At 43.1% G+C, this 20,738-nt stretch overlaps 2 protein-coding genes across 4 annotated transcripts; both read right to left on the bottom strand.

Moving 5' to 3' along the window:
• Positions 1 to 114: 114 nt before the first annotated feature.
• Positions 115 to 6,368, bottom strand: LOC115529394 (mucin-5AC). Of its 3 annotated transcripts, none has more exons than XR_003973521.1 (8): positions 3,385 to 3,619; positions 3,219 to 3,283; positions 2,915 to 3,093; positions 2,250 to 2,414; positions 1,748 to 1,938; positions 1,022 to 1,083; positions 719 to 870; positions 115 to 628 (listed from the first exon to the last, which is right to left on the bottom strand). XR_003973521.1 is itself a non-coding variant. In XM_030338091.1 (8 exons), the coding sequence occupies exons 1-8, from the start codon at positions 6,218 to 6,220 to the stop codon at positions 540 to 542; spliced, it is 2,148 nt and encodes a 715-aa protein (XP_030193951.1). In that variant the 5' UTR covers positions 6,221 to 6,368; the 3' UTR covers positions 115 to 539. The 3 variants fall into 3 exon arrangements, 2 of the variants coding, with proteins under 2 accessions (XP_030193951.1, XP_030193950.1); XM_030338091.1 differs by lacking the exons at positions 2,250 to 2,414; positions 2,915 to 3,093; positions 3,219 to 3,283; positions 3,385 to 3,619 and adding exons at positions 3,849 to 3,917; positions 4,413 to 4,591; positions 4,717 to 4,781; positions 4,874 to 6,368 and having other exon boundaries at positions 115 to 622; XM_030338090.1 differs by lacking the exons at positions 2,250 to 2,414; positions 2,915 to 3,093; positions 3,219 to 3,283; positions 3,385 to 3,619 and adding exons at positions 3,849 to 3,917; positions 4,413 to 4,591; positions 4,717 to 4,781; positions 4,874 to 6,366.
• LOC115529918 (sericin 1-like) lies at positions 6,253 to 20,110 on the bottom strand. The gene is made up of 5 exons (XM_030339065.1): positions 20,022 to 20,110; positions 8,594 to 8,805; positions 7,538 to 7,746; positions 6,811 to 7,372; positions 6,253 to 6,272 (listed from the first exon to the last, which is right to left on the bottom strand). Exons 1-5 carry the CDS (start codon positions 20,108 to 20,110, stop codon positions 6,253 to 6,255), a joined length of 1,092 nt encoding a protein of 363 aa, XP_030194925.1.
• Between the last annotated feature and the right edge of the window lie 628 nt (positions 20,111 to 20,738).

Here is a 20,738-nt window from a genome sequence, read left to right on the forward strand (position 1 = left end):
CTGCAGTTTCTAATTCTATAACGCTCTCATACGGAGACGGCTACATAAATATATCAAAGTGAATTAGGAACAGGTTCAAAGTTCTAACCATCAATAAGAATAAGAATTTCAAAATGAAAGTGTGTTATTATTCGTTTTATTGCATGATCCTACTTGTGCAAAAAATTAAAAAAGAAAAACATAACGATGGCTTCATTTATAAGGATAATGGTATTTAAAGGCAATATAATCTCACAAAATACAATATGGTTGAATAATCCAAATGAATAGGCCGAGATGCATCACACTGATAACTTGAATCAATGGAAATATTTCTTATCCTTCAACGCCCATCCAGTATAAATTCCTTACCTGAGAAAGTCACATTTATCATACATTAACTCCTTTATTACATATAATTTGGACTATGCATACCTTCTTTAATACACCCCAATATATCCTATCAACACCTCCTGTCGGTCCGATAATTAATCAGACATTTTTATATAATTATACATTTATCGTGCATCCCAAGGTTGAGGCAGACGGACAAACCGACACTAACTCTGTCTGAGACACCAGGATAGAGCCACTAACACTAATGCAGTGAGTACGCTGCTCTTGTGGATGACTCCGGTTGAAACTGAAACTGAAAAAAACATAGAACAATGTAAAAAAAAAATAGGAAAAGGTTCAGAGATAGAATTGAGAGGGCACTGATTGACCATGTGTTTCTTACCTGTTAGGCCCTGCACAGTTATACTGCTGGTCTCAATGTTGAAGGCTGTGATGCTTTGCGCTGCAGTGGTGAACACATTTAAAATCTGAAGGCCATCAGGAACTGAGTTTGAATTGAACCAAACGTTCAGGGTGTTGATGATCGACCCATTGCTGAGGAGGGAGAAGAGAGGACAACATGATATTCGTGATTATGATATATGTATCAAGCGTCCTTGAGTTTGAAAGGCACTACATAAATTGAATTTGTTATTATGATTATTATGTGTGTTGAGTCATCGAGTAGTCACAAATGGACGCTTACCTGAATGATACCACGTTTATGCTGTTAAAGGAGCCAAAACTCCGACTGAAAAAGGGTTCGAGCTGTGGAAATACATAGGAAATAATTTGCTGAATCCTGTCGTGAACCAAATACTTAATTGTCTTTCAAAATAAGATAAACAGATCGATATAGATCGGCTTCTGCTGCCTTGGTACGTACTTTGGCATTGTCATAGAAACAATAACAAAGGCCTACACAAAACTTGGATAACAGTAGTCAGTCCCTCCAGAAAAACGTGATTATGCAATCGCATAATCAGCCAAAGTCTGCAAATTCATGCGGGGGCCGCATTTCGCACTTTCACCGCATAAACTGCAGATTTCTGCGCAAAATAAGAGGGGCTTGCATGATTTCATAATCCCTGCATTTTCATTGCAAAAAAGTCACATATATCTTAGCAGAAAGTTGAAAAATATTGCGTTTACTTCACACAAGAGCAGCCATTTCCCCCTGTTGCCATGGGAACGTTATGAAGTGACGTAATAATGCGACGTGAACGATTGAAAAGCCGCATTTTTCGCAAGTTCCTGCAATTTTTGAAAGTTCCCGTAACTTCATCCCATAAAATTGCATAAAGATGCCGCATTTTTTAAGAAAGCGTGCCGCATAATCAAGGATTTTTGGCCGCAACAATCACAAAAAAACGCCGCATTTTTCTGGAGGGACTTAGTAGTAAATTAAAAACATGTTTCCATGTCTACTTACTTGCGATTTTAAGAGAGTTGCCCGAGCAATAAACGCAGCAGAAGATGAGTTCAATAGATCATTTGTGAAGGTTTCTCCTGCCGATCTGAACACCACCTGCCGGGAAGTGAGTTGTGGTGCAGCGGTGGCAACGGGCCCTGCGGATGCCGTCACAGCGGCAGTCGGGGCTGCAGTAGGAGCATTTGGTTCTCCTGCAATAGCAAAACATGAAGGGTGGAACGTTTTGGAACCAGACTTGCTTCTGAGATTTCCCAGGTTGGTCCGAAATGTATTCTCACAGAGAATTTCACCCGCTAATAACCAACTATGCTAAACGGCTTTTAGATATTAGCCCTACAGCAGCATTAACTGAAATGTTGTTATAAAACTCCTAGAATTTAGGAGGGATGGAATTTTACTAAAAGGAATTAAAATAACCTCAAAGTGTTTCAAATAAATTAGAATTTGCGTTTGCACAAGTGTAGCGCTTAGTAACTTGATGATCCTCCAGTGGTTGTCGAACCTCCAATGGTTGTTGATCCTGCCGTTGTTGTTTGTCCTGCAGTCATTGTGGATCCTCCAGTGGTTGTTGATCCTCCTGTGGTGGTTGAACCTCCAGTGGTTGTTGATAATCCAGCAGTAGTCGTTGGAGAACTGGTAGTTGTTGTAGTAGGCCTAGTTGGAGTTTCTGCAAAAGCAAAATTTGAAGGTCAGAAAAGTTTGAACGCTATTTGTAATGATTTAAAACCTCTTTAAAACGGTAACTCTGAAATATATAGTGAAACAATGTGGTTAAATTCATCATATCTGTTTTACGATATCCAGCCCTGAAATTATTATGCCTTGGTAAAACATTCAGTGGTTGCTCCCTTCAAACAATATCCCTCTTTTTATGAGTCTTTCGTCAGATTTCTGCTTACTTAAAGCACCTTGAACTGACATTTTGTTTGAATACTACTAGAATGTAGAAGACATGGAATTTGCCTCAGAAATGTGTATTTACCAAAGAGTAGCACTTATTAACTTGCATTTCCCCTCAAAGTCCTGTCAAGCAAGTAAAACCAAAGTAAAGGGTATCTAATGAAGCACCACATTTTTACAATTGGCTGTCTGTATTCCCTGTGGTTGCTGTTATCCCAAATTGTAGGCGAACAATGTTATGAAAGATCCTGCAAAGGGTTTACATACGTGTGATCGTAATGCTTTCCGTATCTACAGTGAGGTTAGAGGTTATGTTTGGGTTGTTCAGTCCTTCGACCAGGGTACTTCGAACATCGTCAGCCTGTGGGATCGGTTGTGACGAAGTAGTTGGCTGAAACTCAAGCTTTACTTCTGCTTCCGTATTGGTCGATCGAGTCGCAGAGATCCTTTGTTAAAAAAAGAAAATATTGTTAGGTCTTGTCACATAGTATGTGAAAGACGGTTCTTGATAATTGGATTCTGTAACATTCAGGGACAGATTGAAATGAAATAATTCCTCAGTTAATATTACCTGAATCCGATGACAATTGTCCGAATGAACCGGTCGCCAAATTGAGCTTTGTAGATTGCGTTAAACTGAAAGCAAAATAAATGAATTCAGCATTCTAACTTTATATTTATTCGAAAAATGCGAATTAAATGAAAGAATAGTTCCAGTATTATTAATTTTTACTGACCGTTATCACAACTTCGGTCTCAAGTGCTTGATATTCGGGTGAGGTATTATCATTATAAGCAGGAATAAATGTCTGTATTATCACTGCGGTGAAAACAAAAACTGGATTGGTAATTTTTGGGGCTTCAGTGGTTGTTGAACCTCCAGTTGTTATTGATGCTTCTGTTGTTGTTGATGCTCCAGTGGTTGTTGATCCTCTTGTGGTGGTGGAATCTCCAGTGGTTGTTGATCCTCCAGTTGTTGTTGGTACTGAAGTGGTTGTTGATCCTCCAGCTGTTGTTGTTCCTCCAGTGGTTGTTGATTCTCCAGTGGTTGTTGGTACTGCAGTGGTTGTTGATCCTCCAGCTGTTGTTGATACTTCAGTAGATGTTGTTCCTCCAGTGGTTGTTGATTCTCCAGTGGTTGTTGGTCCTGCAGTCATTGTGGATCCTCCAGTGGTTGTTGATCCTCCTGTGGTGGTTGAACCTCCAGTGGTTGTTGGTAATCCAGCAGCAGTCGTTGGAGAACTGGTAGTTGTTGTAGTAGTTGGAGTTTCTGCAAAAGCAAAATTTGAAGGTCAGAAAAGTTTGAACGCTATTTGTAAGGATTTAAAACCTCTTTAAAACAGTAACTCTGAAATGTATAGTGAAACAATGTGGTTAAATTCATCATATCTGTTTTACGATATCCAGCCCTTATTATGCCTTGGTAAAACATTCAGTGGTTGCTCCCTTCAAACAATATCCCTCTTTTTATGAGTCTTTCGTCAGATTTCTGCTTACTTAAAGCACCTTGAACTGACATTTTGTTTGAATACTACTAGAATGTAGAAGACATGGAATTTGCCTCAGAAATGTGTATTTACCAAAGAGTAGCACTTATTAACTCGCATTTCCCCTCAAAGTCCTGTCAAGCAAGTAAAACCAAAGTAAAGGGTATTTAATGAAGCCCCAAATTTTTACAATTGGCTGTCTGTATTCCCTGTGGTTGCTGTTATCCCAAATTGTAGGCGAACAATGTTATGAAAGATCCTGCAAAGGGTTTACATACGTGTGATCGTAATGCTTTCCGTATCTACAGTGAGGTTAGAGGTTATGTTTGGGTTGTTCAGTCCTTCGACCAGGGTACTTCGAACATCGTCAGCCTGTGGGATCGGTTGTGACGAAGTAGTTGGCTGAAACTCAAGCTCTACTTCTGCTTCCGTATTGGTCGATCGAGTCGCAGAGATCCTTTGTTAAAAGAAGAAAATATTGTTAGGTCTTGTCACATAGTATGTGAAAGACGGTTCTTGATAATTGGATTCTGTAACATTCAGGGACAGATTGAAATGAAATAATTCCTCAGTTAATATTACCTGAATCCGATGACAATTGTCCGAATGAACCGGTCGCCAAATTGAGCTTTGTAGATTGCGTTAAACTGAAAGCAAAATAAATGAATTCAGCATTCTAACTTTATATTTATTCGAAAAATGCGAATTAAATAAAAGAGTATTATTAATTTTTACTCACCGTTATCACAACTTCGTTCTCAAGTGCTTGATATTCGGGTGAGGTATTATCATTATAAGCAGGAATAAATATCACTATTATCACTGCGGTGAAAACAAAAACTGGAGGGGTAATTTTTGGGGCTTCAGTGGTTGTTGAACCTCCAGTTGTTATTGATACTTCTGTTGTTGTTGATGCTCCAGTGGTTGTTGATACTCCAGTTGTTGTTGATCCTCCAATGGTTATTGATCCTCCAGTGGTTGTTGATCCTCCAGTGGTTGTTGATCCTCCAGTGGTTGTTGATCCTCCAGCGGTTGTTGATCCTCCAGTGGTTGTTGATCCTCCAGTGGTTGTTGGACCTCCAGTTGTGGTTGAACCTCCAGCTGTTAAACCCTCAGTGGTTGTTGATCCACCAGTGGTTGTTAATCCTCCAGTGGTTGTTGATCCTGCAGTGGTTGTTGATCCTGCAGTCATTGTGGATCCCCCTGTGGTTGCTGATCCTCCAGTGGTTGTTGATCCTCCTGTTGTTGTTGATACTCCTGTTGTTGTTGATACTCCTGTTGTTGAACTTCCTGTTGATGTTGATCCTCCAGTGGTTGTTGATTCCACATCTAATGTTGACACTCCTGTTGTTACTGACCCTCCAGTAGTTGATCCTTCTGTGGTTGTTGATCCCCCAGCTGTTGTTGACCCTCCAGCTGTTGATCCTCCAGTTGTTGTAGAACTGCCAGTTGTCGATCCACCAGTTGTTGTTGAAACTCCAGTGGTTGATGACCCTTGAGTCATTGTTGAACCAACAGTTGTGGCTGAACCTCCAGTTATTGATGAATCTCCGGTGCTTGTCACACCTTCCGTAGTTGATGATCCACCAGTGGTTATTGATCCTCCAGTGGTTGTTGATCCTCCAGTGGTTGTTGATCCTCCAGTGGTTGTTGATCCTACAGTGGTTGTTGGACCTCCAGTTGTTGTTGAACCTCCAGCTGTTAAACCCTCAGTGGTTGATGATCCACCAGTGGTTGTTGATCCTGCAGGGGTTGTTGCTCCTCCAGTGGTTGTTGATCCTCCAGTTGTTGTTGATACTCCTGTTGTTGGACTTCCTGTTGATCCTCCAGTGGTTGTTGATCCTCCAGTGGTTGTTGATCCTCCTGTTGTTGTTGATACTCCTGTTGTTGAACTTCCTGTTGATCCTCCAGTGGTTGTTGATTGCACATCTAATGTTGACACTCCTGTTGTTACTGACCCTCCAGTAGTTGATCCTTCTGTGGTTGTTGATCCCCCAGCTGTTGTTGACCCTCCAGCTGTTGATCCTCCAGTTGTCGATCCACCAGTTGTTGTTGAAACTCCAGTGGTTGATGACCCTTGAGTCATTGTTGAACCAACAGTTGTGGCTGAACCTCCAGTTATTGATGAATCTCCGGTGCTTGTCACACCTTCCGTAGTTGATGATCCACCAGTGGTTGTTGATCCTCCAGTGGTTGATGATCCTGCAGTGGTTGTTGATCCTCCAGTGGTTGTTGATCCTCCACTGGTTGTTGATCCTCCAGTGGTTGTTGATCCTCCAGTGGTTGTTGATCCTTCAGCTGCTGTTGGTCCTCCAGTGGTTGTTGAACCCCCAGTGGTTATTGATCCTCCAGTTGTTATTGAATCTCCGATCGTTGTTGATCCTCCAGCTGTTGATCCTCCAGTGGTTGTTGATCCTCCAGTGGTTGATGATCCTCCAGTGGTTGTTTGTCCTCCAGTGGTTGTTGATCCGCCAGTGGTTGTTGATCCTGCAGTTGTTGAACCTCCCGTAGTTGTAGATACAACAGCGGTTGTTGAATCCCCAGTTGTTGTTGATCCTCCTGTTGTTGTTGATCCTCCATTTGTGGAACTCCCAGTGTTTATTGATCCTCCAGTGGTTGTTGATCCTGCACTGGTTGTTGATCCTGCAGTGGTTGTTGATCCTCCAGTTGTGGAACTTCCAGTTGTTATTGATCCTCCAGTGGTTGTTGGTCCCCCTGTGGTTGTTGATCCTCCAGTTGTGGAACCTCCAGTGGTTATTGATCCTCCAGTGGTTGTTGAGCCTGCAGTTGTTGTTGATCCGGCAGTTGTTGAACCTTCCGTAGTTGTAGATACAACAGCGGTTGTTGAATCTCCAGTTGTTGTTGGTCCTCCAGTGGTTGTTGATCCTCCAGTGGTTGTTAATCCTCCAATTGTTATTGATCCTCCAGTGGTTGTTGATCCTGCAGTGGTTGTTGATCCTTCAGTGGTTGTTGATCCTCCAGTAGTTGTTTGTCCTCCAGTGGTTGATGATCGTCCAGTGGTAATTGATCCTCCAGTGGTTGTTGATCCTCCAGTGGTTGTTGGTCCTCCTGTGGTTGTTGAGCCTGCAGTTGTTGTTGAGCCTGCAGTTGTGGATCCTGCAGTTGTTGAACCTCCCGTCGTTGTAGATGCAACAGCGGTTGTTGAATCTCCAGTTGTTGTTGGTCCTCCAGTGGTTGTTGATCCTCCTGCTGTTGTTGATCCTCCAGTTGTGGAACCCCCAGTGGTTATTGATCCTCCAGTGGTTGTTGATCCTGCAGTGGTTGTTGATCCTGCAGTGGTTGTTATTAATCCTCCAGTGGTTGTTAATCCTCCTGCTGTTGTTGATCCTCCAGTTGTTGAACCCCCAGTGTTTATTGATCCTCCAGTGGTTATTGATCCTGCAGTGGTTGTTGATCCTCCAGTTGTGGAACTTCCAGTTGTTATTGTTCCTCCAGTGGTTGTTGATCCTTCAGTTGTTCTTGATCCTCCAGTGGTTGTTGATCGTCCAGTGGTTGTTGATCGTCCAGTGGTTATTGATCCTCCAGTGGTTGTTGATCCTCCAGTGGTTGTTGATCCTCCAGTGGTTGATGATCGTCCAGTGGTTATTGATCCTCCAGTGGTTATTGATCCTCCAGTGGTTGTTGATCCTGCAGTTGTTGTTGGTCCTGCAGGGGTTGTTGATCCTCCAGTTGTGGTTGTTTGTCCTCCAGTGGTTGTTGATCCTCCAGTGGTCGATGATCCTCCAGTGCTTATTGATCCTCCAGTGGTTGTTGGTCCTCCTGTGGTCGATGATCCTCCAGTGCTTATTGATCCTCCAGTGGTTGTTGGTCCTCCTGTGGTTGTTCTTCCTGCAGTGGTTGTTGAACCTCCCGTACTTGTAGATACAACAGCGGTTGTTGAACCCCCAGTTCTTGTTGGACCTCCAGTGGTTGTTGATCCTCCAGTGGTTGTTGATCTTCCAGTGGTTGTTGATGCTCCAGTGGTTATTGATCCTCCGGTGGTTATTGATCCTCCAGTTGTTGTTGATCCTGCAGTGGTTGTTGATCCTCCAGTGGTTGTTGATCCTGCAGTTATTGTTGTTGTTCCTCCAGTTGTCGAACCGACAGTGTTTATTGATCCTCCAGTGGCTGTTGATCCTGCAGTGTTTGTTGATCCTGCAGTGGTTGTTGATCCTCCAGTTGTGGAACTTCCAGTTGTTAATGATCCTCCAGTGGTTGTTGATCCTTCAGTGGTTGTTGACCCTCCAGTAATTGTTTGTCCTCCAGTGGTTGATGATCGTCCAGTGGTTGTTGAGCCTGCAGTGGTTGTTGATCCTCCAGTTGTGGAACCCCCAGTGGCAATTGTTCCTCCAGTTGTGGTTGTTTGGCCTCCAGTGGTTGTTGATCCTCCAGTGGTTGTTGATCCTCCAGTAGCTGTTTGTCCTCCAGTGGTTGATGATCGTCCAGTGGTTATTGATGCTCCAGTGGTTGTTGATCCTGCAGTGGTTGTTGAACCTCCCGTAGTTGTAGATACAACAGCGGCTGTTGAATCCCCAGTTGTTGTTGGTCCTCCAGTGGTTGTTGATCCTCCAGTGATTGTTGATCCTCCGGATGTTGTTGATCCTCCAGTTGTGGAACCCCCAGTAGTTATTGATCCTCCAGTGGTGGTTGATCCAGTAGTGGTTGTTGATCCTGCAGTGGTTGTTGATCCTCCAGTGGTTGTTGATCCTGCAGTTGTTATTGATCCTCCAGTGGTTGTTGATCCTTCAGTGGTTGTTGATCCTCCAGTGGTTGTTGATCCTTCAGTGGTTGTTGATCCTCCATTAGTTGTTTGTCCTCCAGTGGTTGATGATCGTCCAGTGGTTATTGATCCTCCAGTGGTTGTTGATCCTGCAGTAGTTGTTGATCCTGCAGTGGTTGTTGATCCGCCAGTTGTGAAACTTCCAGTTGTTATTGATCCTCCAGTGGTTGTTGATGCTCCAGTGGTTGTTGATCCTCCAGTGGTTGTTGAACCTCCAGTTGTGGAACCTCCAGTGGTTATTGTTCCTCCAAGGGTTGTTGATCCTGCAGTGCTTGTTGATCCTGCAGTGGTTGTTGATCCTGCAGTTGTTGAACCTCCTGTAGTTGTAGATACACCAGCGGTTGTTGTATCCCCAGTTGTTGTTGGTCCTCCAGTGGTTGTTGATCCTCCAGTGGTTGTTTGTCCTCCAGTGGTTGTTAATCCTCCTGCTGATGTTGATCCTCCAGTTGTGGAACCCCCAGTGTTTATTGGTCCTCCCGTGGTTGTTGATCCTGCAGTGGTTGTTGATCCTCCAGTAGTTGTTTGTACTCCAGTGGTTGATGATCGTCCAGTGGTTATTGATCCTCCAGTGGTTGTTGATCCTGCAGTGGTAATTGATCCTCCAGTTGTGGTTGTTTGGCCTCCAGTGGTTGTTGATCCTCCAGTGGTCGATGATCCTCCAGTGCTTATTGATCCTCCAGTGGTTGTTGGTCCTCCTGTGGTTGTTGATCCTCCAGTTGTGGAACCTTCAGTGGTTATTGTTCCTCCAGTGGTTGTTGATCCTGCAGTGCTTGTTGATCCTGCAGTGGTTGTTGATCCTGCAGTGGTTGTTGATCCTGCAGTTGTTGACCCTCCCGTAGTTGTAGATACACTAGCGGTTGTTGAATCCCCAGTTATTGTTGGTCCTCCAGTGGTTGTTGTTCCTCCAGTGGTTGTTGATCCTCCAGTGGTTGTTTGTCCTCCAGTGGTTGTTGATCCTCCAGTGGTTGTTAATCCTCCTGCTGATGTTGATCCTCCAGTTGTGGAACCCCCAGTGTTTATTGATCCTCCCGTGGTTGTTGATCTTGCAGTGGTTGTTGATCCACCAGTTGTGGAACTTCCAGTTGTTATTGATCCTCCAGTGGTTGTTGATCCTCCAGTAGTTGTTGATCCTCCAGTAGTTGTTTGTCCTCCAGTGGTTGATGATCGTCCAGTGGTTATTGATCCTCCAGTGGTTGTTGATCCTGCAGTGGTTGTTGATCCTGCAGTTGTTGAACCTCCCGTAGTTGTAGATACAACAGCGGTTGTTGAATCCCCAGTTGTTGTTGGTCCTCCAGTAGTTGATGATCCCCCAGTGGTTGTTGAGCCTCCTGCAGTTGTTGATCCTCCAATTGTGGAACCCCCAGTGTTTATTGCTCCTCCAGTGGTTGTTGATCCTGCAGTGGTTGTTGGTCCTCCAGTGGTTGATGGTCGTCTACTGGTTATTGATCCTCCAGTGGTTGTTGATCCTGCATTGGTTGTTGATCCTCCAGTTGTGGAACTTCCAGTTGTTGTTGGTCCTCCAGTGGTTGGTGATCCTCCAGTTGTTGTTTGTCCTCCAGTGGTTGTCGATCCTGCAGTGGTTGTAGATCCTGCAGTGGTTGTTGATCCTCCAGTTGTGGAACCCCCAGTGTTTATTGATCCTCCAGTGCTTGTTGATCCTGCAGTGGGTGTTGATCCTCCAGTGGTTGTTGATCCTCCAATGGTTGTTGATCCTCCAGTAGTTGTTTGTCCTCCAGTGGTTGATGATCGTCCAGTGGTTATTGATCCTCCAGTGGTTGTTGATCCTGCAGTGGTTGTTGATCCTGCAGGTGTTGAACCTCCCGTAGTTGTAGATACAACAGCGGTTGTTGAATCCCCAGTTGTTGTTGGTCCTCCAGTGGTTGATGATCCTCCCGTGGTTGTTGATCCTCCAGTTGTGGAACCCCCAGTGTTTATTGTTCCTCCGGTGGTTGTTGATCCTGCAGTGGTTGTTGATCCTCGAGTGGTTGTTGATCCTCCAGTTGGGGTTGGTCCTCCAGTGGTTGATAATCCTCCAGTGGTTGTTGATCCTCCAGTGGTTGTTGATCCTCCAGTTGTGGAACCCCCAGTGGTTGTTGTTCCTCCAGTCGTTGATGATCCACCAGTTGTGGAACTTCCAGTTGTTATTGATCCTCCAGTGGTTGTTGATCCTTCAGTGGTTGTTGATCCTCCAGTAGTTGTTTGTACTCCAGTGGTTGATGATCGTCCAGTGGTTATTGATCCTCCAGTGGTTGTTGATCCTGCAGTGGTAATTGAGCCTCCAGTTGTGGTTGTTTGGCCTCCAGTGGTTGTGGATCCTCCAGTGGTCGATGATCCTCCAGTGCTTATTGATCCTCCAGTGGTTGTTGGTCCTCCTGTGGTTGTTGATCCTCCAGTTGTGGAACCTTCAGTGGTTATTGTTCCTCCATTGGTTGTTGATCCTGCAGTGCTTGTTGATCCTGCAGTGGTTGTTGATCCTGCAGTGGTTGTTGATCCTGCAGTTGTTGACCCTCCCGTAGTTGTAGATACACCAGCGGTTGTTGAATCCCCAGTTATTGTTGGTCCTCCAGTGGTTGTTGTTCCTCCAGTGGTTGTTGATCCTCCAGTGGTTGTTGATCCTCCAGTGGTTGTTTGTCCTCCAGTGGTTGTTGATCCTCCAGTGGTTGTTAATCCTCCTGCTGATGTTGATCCTCCAGTTGTGGAACCCCCAGTGTTTATCGATCCTCCCGTGGTTGTTGATCTTGCAGTGGTTGTTGATCCACCAGTTGTGGAACTTCCAGTTGTTATTGATCCTCCAGTGGTTGTTGATCCTTCAGTGGTTGTTGATCCTCCAGTAGTTGTTTGTCCTCCAGTGGTTGATGATCGTCCAGTGGTTATTGATCCTCCAGTGGTTGTTGATCCTGCAGTGGTTGTTGATCCTGCAGTTGTTGAACCTCCCGTAGTTGTAGATACAACAGCGGTTGTTGAATCCCCAGTTGTTGTTGGTCCTCCAGTGGTTGATGATCCCCCAGTGGTTGTTGAGCCTCCTGCAGTTGTTGATCCTCCAGTTGTGGAACCCCCAGTGTTTATTGCTTCTCCATTGGTTGTTGATCCTGCAGTGGTTGTTGGTCCTCCAGTGGTTGATGGTCGTCTACTGGTTATTGATCCTCCAGTGGTTGTTGATCCTGCAGTGGATGTTGATCCTCCAGTGGTTGTTGATCCTCCAGTTGGGGTTGGTCCTCCAGTGGTTGATAATCCTCCAGTGGTTGTTGATCCTCCAGTGGTTGTTGTTCCTCCAGTCGTTGATGATCCTCCAGTGGTTGTTGATCCTCCAGTTGTTGAATCTCCCGTGGTTGTAGATACAACAGTGGTTGTTGAACCCCCAGTTGTTGTTGGTCCTCCAGTGGTTGTTGATCCTCCAGTTGTGGTTGAACCTCCAGTGGTTGTTGATCCTTCAGTGGTTGTTGATCCTCCTGTGGTTGTTGATCCACCAGTTGTTGATCTAGTAGTGGTGGTTGATAATCCAGCAGTAGTTGTTGGAGAACAGATAGTTGTTGTAATAGTTGGAGCCTCTGCAAAAGCAAAATTTGAAGGGTGGAAAAGTTGAAAAGCTTTTTCTAAGTATTTAAAGCCTCTTTAAAGCAGTAACCTTGAAACGTATAGTGAAACAATGCGGTTCAATCCATCATATCTGTGTTACCATACCCTGCCCCGAATTGATTATCCCCTGGTAAAACAATCAGTTGGGGTTTCTTTCAGATAATTTCTTTCGTGACATTTCTGCCTATGAGATTCCCAAATGGGTCAGAAATTATAATCTCACAGCCCATTGCACTCACTAATAGCTGACAAGTGGCAAAGCCGTGTCAAAAGAAGTTACACTCTTAAAATAGCTATTACATATTACTTAAAGCACCTTTATCTGACATTTTGTTTGGTACTACTACAATGTAGATGACATGGAATTTGCCTCAGAAACAACAACACGGCTTCCAGAGGTTTCAAAGAAGTGTGTATTTACTAAAGTTTATCGCTTATTAACTTGCAGTCTTTAACAAAAGTTAAAGAATGGCTACTTTTTATTTCCCCTCACAGTCCTATCAAGCAAGTAACACCAAAATAAAGGATATTTAATGAAGCCTGTAAATGTTACAATAAACTATTAACTGGTGTTGCTGTTATTCCAAATTGTAGGCTAGCGATGTTATGAAAGATCCTGCAAAGTGATAACCTACTTGTGATCGTAATGCTTGCAGTATCTACAGGGAGGTTAGAGGTTGTGTTTGTGCTGTTCAGTCCTGTGACCAAGGTACTTCGAACCTCCTCAGACTGTGGGATTGCTTGTGGAGAAGCAGTTGGCTGAAACTCAAGCTCTATTTCTGCTTCAGTATTGTTCGATTGAGCCACAGAGATCCTTTGTTAAAAGAAGAAAAAATTATTAGGTCTCGTCACATAGTATTTTTCCTTCATGAAAGACGGTTCTTGATAATTGGATTTTGTTACATTCAGGGACAGATTGAAATAAATTAATTCCTCAATTAATTTTACCTAAATCTGATGATAATTGTCCGAATGAACCGGTCGCCAAATTGTGCACTGTAGATCGTGTTGAACTGAAAGCAAGATACATGAACTCAACATTCTAACTTTATATTTATTCGAAAAATGTGAATTTTAAAAATAATCGTTCAAGTATTATTTATTTTTTCTTACCCTTGTCTCAATTCTGTCCTCAAGCTCTGTATATTCGGGCGAGGTATTATTATCATAAGCAGCAATAAATGTTTCTACTATTTCAAATTTGAGAAAAAAATTAAAAAGGGCTCCAGTGGTTGTTGATGCTCCAGTGGTTGTAGAAATACAAGCTGATGTTGATGCACCAGTGGTTGTCGACATGCATGCTGATTCTGCTGATATGGTCATCGGAGTGGAAGCCAATTGAAAGGCAACTTTGTATCATGCATTTGGAAAAACACATTACGACGTTACTTAATATGAATAGGAACTGAATTTAATCATGGTTAAACAGATCATGTATAAGTCATACACACGCTTTTATTTTCTAGAGCTGAGCCAGGATATTTTAATATTTGGATGATGGTTCATTAGATAGGTATTTAAATCTCAGTTTAGTATTAAAGTATTTGGTAAGTGTAAATTAAAAGATATGAGCAATTATGTAAGGCTGCGAGATTCCCTCAGGCAGAGAATGCTTCTCTTCGCCTCCTCCGTTGATGTTTCATTCCGAACATGTAATGACTGAATCATCCTTCATTAGTATTAGTGGTTTGACGACTGGCCGTCCAGTGTGAGAATTAGCAAAACCGACATAGACAGACGTTTAAAAAGCTACGTGGAATAAGGATAATATTTATTAAATGTTTTAGGGTTCTGCTCGGGATTTAGTTTTCCATGCTGGCACCAACTCGTCTGTTTGGTCCATTTGGTCCAAAGTAAAAGGATTGCAGCAAGAACCAGGGTTAATGGGTTTAAAAGGGTTTCAATAATGAATGTATTTAGAAGCTATTTCTAAGTTGGAAAAAGGCCCAAAAGCTCTCCCTACTAATTATAACGGGTCCGTATTTTAATAAACTCGAATAGAACAGGAGCAATTTTTTTCTTATATGGTGATCCGTCTCCTACAATAGCGCTTGCATGATTTCTCTTTTTCAGGTGAATAGTTCTTGTACGGCCGTGAAAATGTCGTAGAAGCAGCCCTAAAAGCTTCTCTTATTATTGTATGAACCTACCCAAAATAAAGAACCATGCAGATTTTCTCCTTCCCAAATCCATTCTGTTTTCTTTTTTACACTAAGGATGAAAGGAAACATTCAACATTATTAAATCAATCACATTTATATTGTAACTTATCAGTCAAGTAGGAGACTGAATGCAAGAGTGCAAAACTCTGCAAATAATAAGATCATGCAGTTCCTAGAGTGTAATTAAACGTAAAAAGATCAAGGACTCACCTTTAATAAAACAAGTTCCAAATGTATGTAGCGCCTTCTCAAATAAAAAAATATAAATCCTGACTGAATGCTTGGATTGGATCCCCTTGTCAAACTCTGTGCAAATTGCTAGTGAAATGTTTGCACACACACTTATATAGGTAGGTTAATATGACGTGCCAAGTGTTTTTTCTAACGTGTTTGTTTTTCCGGTCTGAAGACGATGAAAGGGTAATTGATATGATATGGACAGCTTGCAAAAATGTTGATCATCACAGATTCATTGTCCATGTGGATTAGATTATTCTATTGTTGAATTAAGGTGCGTTTCTGCATTCCTCATGCATGAGGAATCACAATCCTGCTGTTTGGTAATGCTGGTGATTAACTGATTGTCATGGTAATTGTGGGAGTGGCTCCCTTGATTGGGGTCACCTATGTCAAACAATAACTGAACGGTACAGGCTACCGTTCAGCCCAACGCTTGGGCTATCCCTCAACAAGTGAGAAGGACCAGTGGGGTGTTCCACAAAGCCGGTTTTATCACATAACCGGGTAATGCCGCTTTTCCACTGCATGGTACCAGCTCGACACGACTCGACTCGACTCGACTCAGCTCGCATTTTTTGCGTTTCCACCGCAAAAACGTGGTATCTGGTACCTGAAGTGGCTGCTTTTTCTAGTACCGCCTCGCTCTAGGTTCCAAGCGGCTGAGCCGATGCTAAAAGGTGACGTCGACAGACGGCCGGCCACTGATTGGCCAGAGAGTGTGACGAAGTCACGAGAGCGACATGGCAACCATGCTGGTAACAGCCATAGCAGCGCCGCAGCCAACATATTCCACTTCTTCAACTTCTTCAACATGCCAGCTAATAATACGAACACGAATACCATCGCATCGATGTCCTCATTTGTTGTTATGTGGGTTCTGTCCATGTGTGGGTTACGTAGGTGTTGTTTGCGTCGCGTACAAAAATACGTCACGGCCCTTTCGCGCAGCCGACCCCGCCCACGTCCAGGAGGTACTATTTGCGGTGGAAAAGGACCCGTTCTGCTACCGTGTCGAGTCGTGTCGTGTCGTGTCGAGTCGAGCTACATGTGCGGTGGAAAAGCGGCACAAGTTAACCCAGGGTTTTCGGTAACCCTAGGTTTTCCGTTCCAAAAGGATCACGGTATGTTAGTTGCTATAGCAACATATGCTCTGAATCAAACCTGGTCGGACCAGGTTTTGCGCAGGTTAAGTTTGAAACATATCCCGGTTTTGGGTATTTCAACCGGCGTTCACCGCAGATTTCATGTGTTCACAATGGCATGCCCTTTTGATGAGAGAACTGCTGATATCAGAGCGCAAATTATACGTGCAATCCACCGGGAGCGATTGATAAGACCACGGCTCGACATCTTGGCATAGGCTATTGGATGACTTTTTGCTGGAGTGGAGAGATATAGATTCTCGCGCAAATCTTTAATATATTTAAATAGCCTTACAAAGCCAACACTACCAATCGAGGACCTGGCCTCAGTTCACTCCAGACTATTTGCGTAGCCCTCCGTTTTTTTCAAATGGTAGTTTTATCTAGGCTATAATGCTGGAGATGCTGAGCACATCACAGTCGTTTCAGATGACCCATCCAAGATTTGTATCGGCCTCCTATCATACAAAGAGCAATAGGCTATTGTCTGAGTAGCCTACTATGCCGAGAGGCATTTACAACATAAAGTATAAAATAGTCCTAACGGACTTGCATCCACTGGAGAATGTTCGATCGTAGCCGGCGGCTTCATTACAAGCACTGATCCATCTTGATCTGTGAAGTTGATGAATTGTCACTTTTAGGTTGTCTACCCAGTTACCAAAAAAAGAAACATTTGGAATAGTATGCGCTGTGGCAAGCACACGGTTTGCATGTGTTACTTCGAAGGCAAAAAAATACAAGAAAGGAAAATACAAGAAAACACAAAAACCTACATTCAACCAGTGTGGGGTATGGCCCATGACTCTCTGAGGTGGTAGGTACCTCCAGGTAGCCCCTCCATGCCAGGGCGTCCTGAATTTATGTTTATTAACAGCTCCTCCACCGGGGTCAAGACAATTTGAGGGCCAAATCCAGTCTGCCGACTGTCGGCCTTTTCACGATTGGCTTAAAAAAATGGCTTATTTAAATTTATACCAATACGATGGTGGGAAAAGCTAACGTTTGTATGCTTTTTATACTTCATTTTTATACTTGATCCTCTGACCGCTTGGAAGCAATCGGAGTACATATTGTTTTAGAAGAAAGGGGTTATGTGGTAGGATCTTTAAGAATGCTTAACTGGGATATTTATATATTCATGGCTCAAATATTAAGGATCATGCTTTTGACGTGTAACTAACGCATTTACGCGGTCAGCGATCCGCTGCCAGGCTTTGGTTCTCCGGGTTCCAGAGGTTTTAGCGTTCCCTTTTCTTGTGATAATGTCCTTCTCGTCATAGCTCTCCAGGAGAACCTGGAGTTCCATTTCATTGAAATAAGCGGCCCGTTTCGCCATATCGATCAGGGTTTCCATGATCCATACATCACGTCTTTTTAAGTTTGGCGTGGACGCGCACAACCCTGTGTTACCCAACCCCGAGTTGATTGAACTAATGCATAACCGCTGCTGTGGAACCGAAAACTCTGGGTTGGTCGGCACAGGGTCAATCAACCTAGAGTTCAGCGTTAACTCAGTGTTTGTTAAACCTCCGTTCGTGGAACACCCCTCAGAGCTCGCCAGGAACCCAGGTGAGTCAGTACTCACGTGGCCGAAAGCTAGTTGCCTGCCAGCTGTGATTCACTACCACTTACCACTACCACTCACTACCACTACCATTGCTGCAACGGGCGGCGACGGTAGGTGGTTTCCCTAGCATCTGTGAACGCTCTGGCACAGCTGTGAGACGCAACAGCATCAGCATCACTTGCGTTTACTAACGTCAGCCTAACTGACTTAGGTTTGCGATTAGTTAGGTTTGCGATTATTTTTATTTTTATTTTTGTTTGAGAGTAGGCTAGAGTTACTGTGTTGTCATACTCCACTACTTCTGCACTGGAGTAAATCGTCTGAGCTTACAGTTTGCTAAGATTAACCGCTAACTGGATATTGCATTTTCTGTTAGTTTAATTTCTGTTTGATCAGTCTTTGTTTACCATCGGCTCAACTACTACTTGGAGATGGATAACTTAATTATAAACAGGCCTAAACAGGTAGTAATGTTAGTGAGAGTGAAATGGTCGCAGTTTTTGAAGTTGCTCTGATCATGAAAAGGAGAAGATGGCGAGTTAGAAAGCCGAGAATATGGAGCCGCAGTTGGGTACTACAGAGGCAGAAACAGGTTGCCTACGCCAATCTGCGTAGAGAGCTGGAAGTCGGGGATATGTCAGCTTTCTCAAATTTACACGCCTGTCCACGGTCCTTTTCCATCTTCTGGAGGATTTGGTGAGGCCTTTAATACAAAAGGCGAACACAAATTTCCGGGACTGCATTTCAGCTTGCGAGAGATTGATGAAAACTCCCCACTTCTTGGCAACAGGTAAGTGAACATTGTCATATTACAGTTGCTCTTAAAAACTGCAAGGCATTTGGAAATTGTAACAGATGAGCGCACAAGTTTATAGGTCCATATCTATACCTGTTAACTGCGAGCACTCTTGGGCTGGCTGTAATGCATGCTCTCTGTTAATTGTTGCGCAGATTCGTAACCAATTGAAATTCAAATGGGCCCACAAAAAAGGCCATGATAACGATAAATTCCACAAAATCATGTATCAATAATAATACTTCCTTTTACAAACTCAGTCAAAGCAATTCATGATCTAATATTTCTCGGAAGTCCTAGATCCCCCCCACTAACAAACAGCCTACATACAACCAATCATATAGTGCTGCTGTCAAATGCATATCTCATCTATTGGCTTTTCATTTAGGCCTATAAGTATTCCTGGTCAGTTTCACGTCAACCACAGTAAAATAGACTTTCTCTAGGTGAGAGCTTCAAGAGCCTGGCCTACCTGTTCCTTATGGGGCACTATAATGTTTCAGAGATAATCCAAGAGACATGCAGCACCATCTACAGTGTCTTAAAGGATGACTACCTGAAGGCAAGTTCTTTATCGTGTGTAAAATAGCATTTAGTGACACTTTTCACTTTTGGATCAATGTATCTAAGGTGTAATTGTTGTTACAAAAAAAAGAAAAGAAAAATACTTCATGAACCAATATCAATGTGTTTACCAAGTACTCTTTGCACCTCTCATCTTGTACTTTAAACAGCAGACCTCTTTAACATTTTACTCACATCATGTCAATGAGGTCTGCTGTTTAAAGTACAAAATTCCACATGAAATGTAATCCAGTTTCAAAGGTTTACTGAAAAATGTGCGCTCCCGTGCCTAATGAAGCTGTCATCAAAAACAAAAATTGCGCATGTATTTTTAATACAGCATCACATAAATTAAATTATTATTATTAATAATATGTACTGTAAATTATTAGGAGTTATAAAAACATAAAACTTGCAAAAATATAAATCAATTATTTATTATGCATGTTATATAACTGTTTAAATAATCAAAAGTTTCGGTAAAACACAGAAGAGCTGAACAAATATATACCAAAATAAAATATATACATTAAAATATAAATAAAATAATAAATATATATATATATAATATATATAAAAAATCCATATAATCAGCGCCTTCATAAAAAGCAATAAAACCTTGAGATGAAAATGAGGCAAAGGTAAGAGAAGGGGCGATTCTCATTTGCAATAACCAATTCAAACTAAATATCTAAAAATGCTTTTTTTTTTAAATAGAGATTCATAAAAAATGGCCGAAATCAAGGTGACAGATATGTTTGGGGGGTAATAAGGGTAGGTGTGAGAGGCTTGGGGGGGGGGGGGGGGCCTTGGTTGGATCTATCTTTAAGTGAAGCCTGGTAGCAGGCTTCCTCCATTTGGTGCTCTAAGTCTAATAAAATGTTTTGGTCCTTGATTCGCCTCACTTTCATCTCGAGGTTCTTACAAAAAACAGTTATTGAGTCCTCCTATCTATGTTCAGTCCTACTCCTTAGAGTAGGACTGCACTTAGGACCCCGTCTTCTTCCTTTCTTTCTCTTTCCCGCCTCTTTCTTTTACCGCCTGCGACCTTCTGAACCTGAGGGGCGAGGCAGGTGCTGCCTCGCCCCTCAGGTTCACTGCACTCCTCCAGTTCCAGATCCTCTTCCTCATCCAGTCCGGCCACATTATCTGTTTCTCCTTCATCAATCTTTAAAAGAAAACGAATATATCAATTCAAATTAAACATTATTAAAAAATTAAATCTTTGTTTTTCAGTTCCCCAACACCACAGAGGAGTGATAGAAGGTGGCAAAGGGATTCCAGGACCAGTGGCAATTCCCTAACTGCCTTGGTGCCTTGGATGGGAAAGTCATTACAATTATCCCTCCACCATCCTCAGGGTCTACCTCCTATAACTATAAACATAGCTTCTCTGTTGTGCTGATGGCGCTGGTGGACAGCAACTACCGCTTCCTTTATGTGGTTGTGGGGTGCAACGGCAGGGTGTCTGATGGTGGGGTTCTCAGGGGCTGCTCACTCCAGCAGTCCCTTGAGCAGAAAACAGCCAACATCCCCGACCCTGCACCACTTTCTGGTACAGAGCTGCCCTCACCCTACACCATAGTGGCTGATGAGGCTTTCCCACTGAAGGAGTATATCCTGAAGCCCTACTCTAGCCGCGGCCTCATCCAGGAGCAGAGGATTTTCAATTACCGGTAGGGGATATAACAATTAACGGTTTCAATGACAATAGTGGTCGAATTTTTCATCCTTCTAAATCATAAAAACAGGCCTATTTAGTTATTTTTAAACA

Source organism: Gadus morhua, chromosome 17 (assembly GCF_902167405.1).
Source record: "Gadus morhua chromosome 17, gadMor3.0, whole genome shotgun sequence".
In the NCBI taxonomy this organism is placed as follows: Eukaryota; Metazoa; Chordata; class Actinopteri; order Gadiformes; family Gadidae; genus Gadus; species Gadus morhua.

What these genes read in the sequence shown, in the direction of transcription:
- LOC115529918 (XM_030339065.1), bottom strand. Translation starts at nt 20,110, where the DNA reads ATGTGGCCGGACTGGATGAGGAAGAGGATCTGGAACTGGAGGAGTGCA. An exon ending in CAGGATCAACAACCACTGGA is followed by an intron (nt 7,747 to 8,593) that starts GCATCAATAACC and finishes TAACCACTGGAG; the next exon opens with GATCAATAACCACTGGACGA. An exon ending in AGGATCAATAACAACTGGAA is followed by an intron (nt 6,273 to 6,810) that starts GTTCCACAACTG and finishes AGGTGTGACAAG; the next exon opens with CACCGGAGATTCATCAATAA.
- LOC115529394 (XM_030338090.1), bottom strand. Translation starts at nt 6,220, where the DNA reads ATGACTCAAGGGTCATCAACCACTGGAGTTTCAACAACAACTGGTGGA. An exon ending in AGAACGAAGTTGTGATAACG is followed by an intron (nt 4,782 to 4,873) that starts GTGAGTAAAAAT and finishes TTTTGCTTTCAG; the next exon opens with TTTAACGCAATCTACAAAGC. An exon ending in AACTGTGCAGGGCCTAACAG is followed by an intron (nt 629 to 718) that starts GTAAGAAACACA and finishes TGTTTTTTTCAG; the next exon opens with TTTCAGTTTCAACCGGAGTC.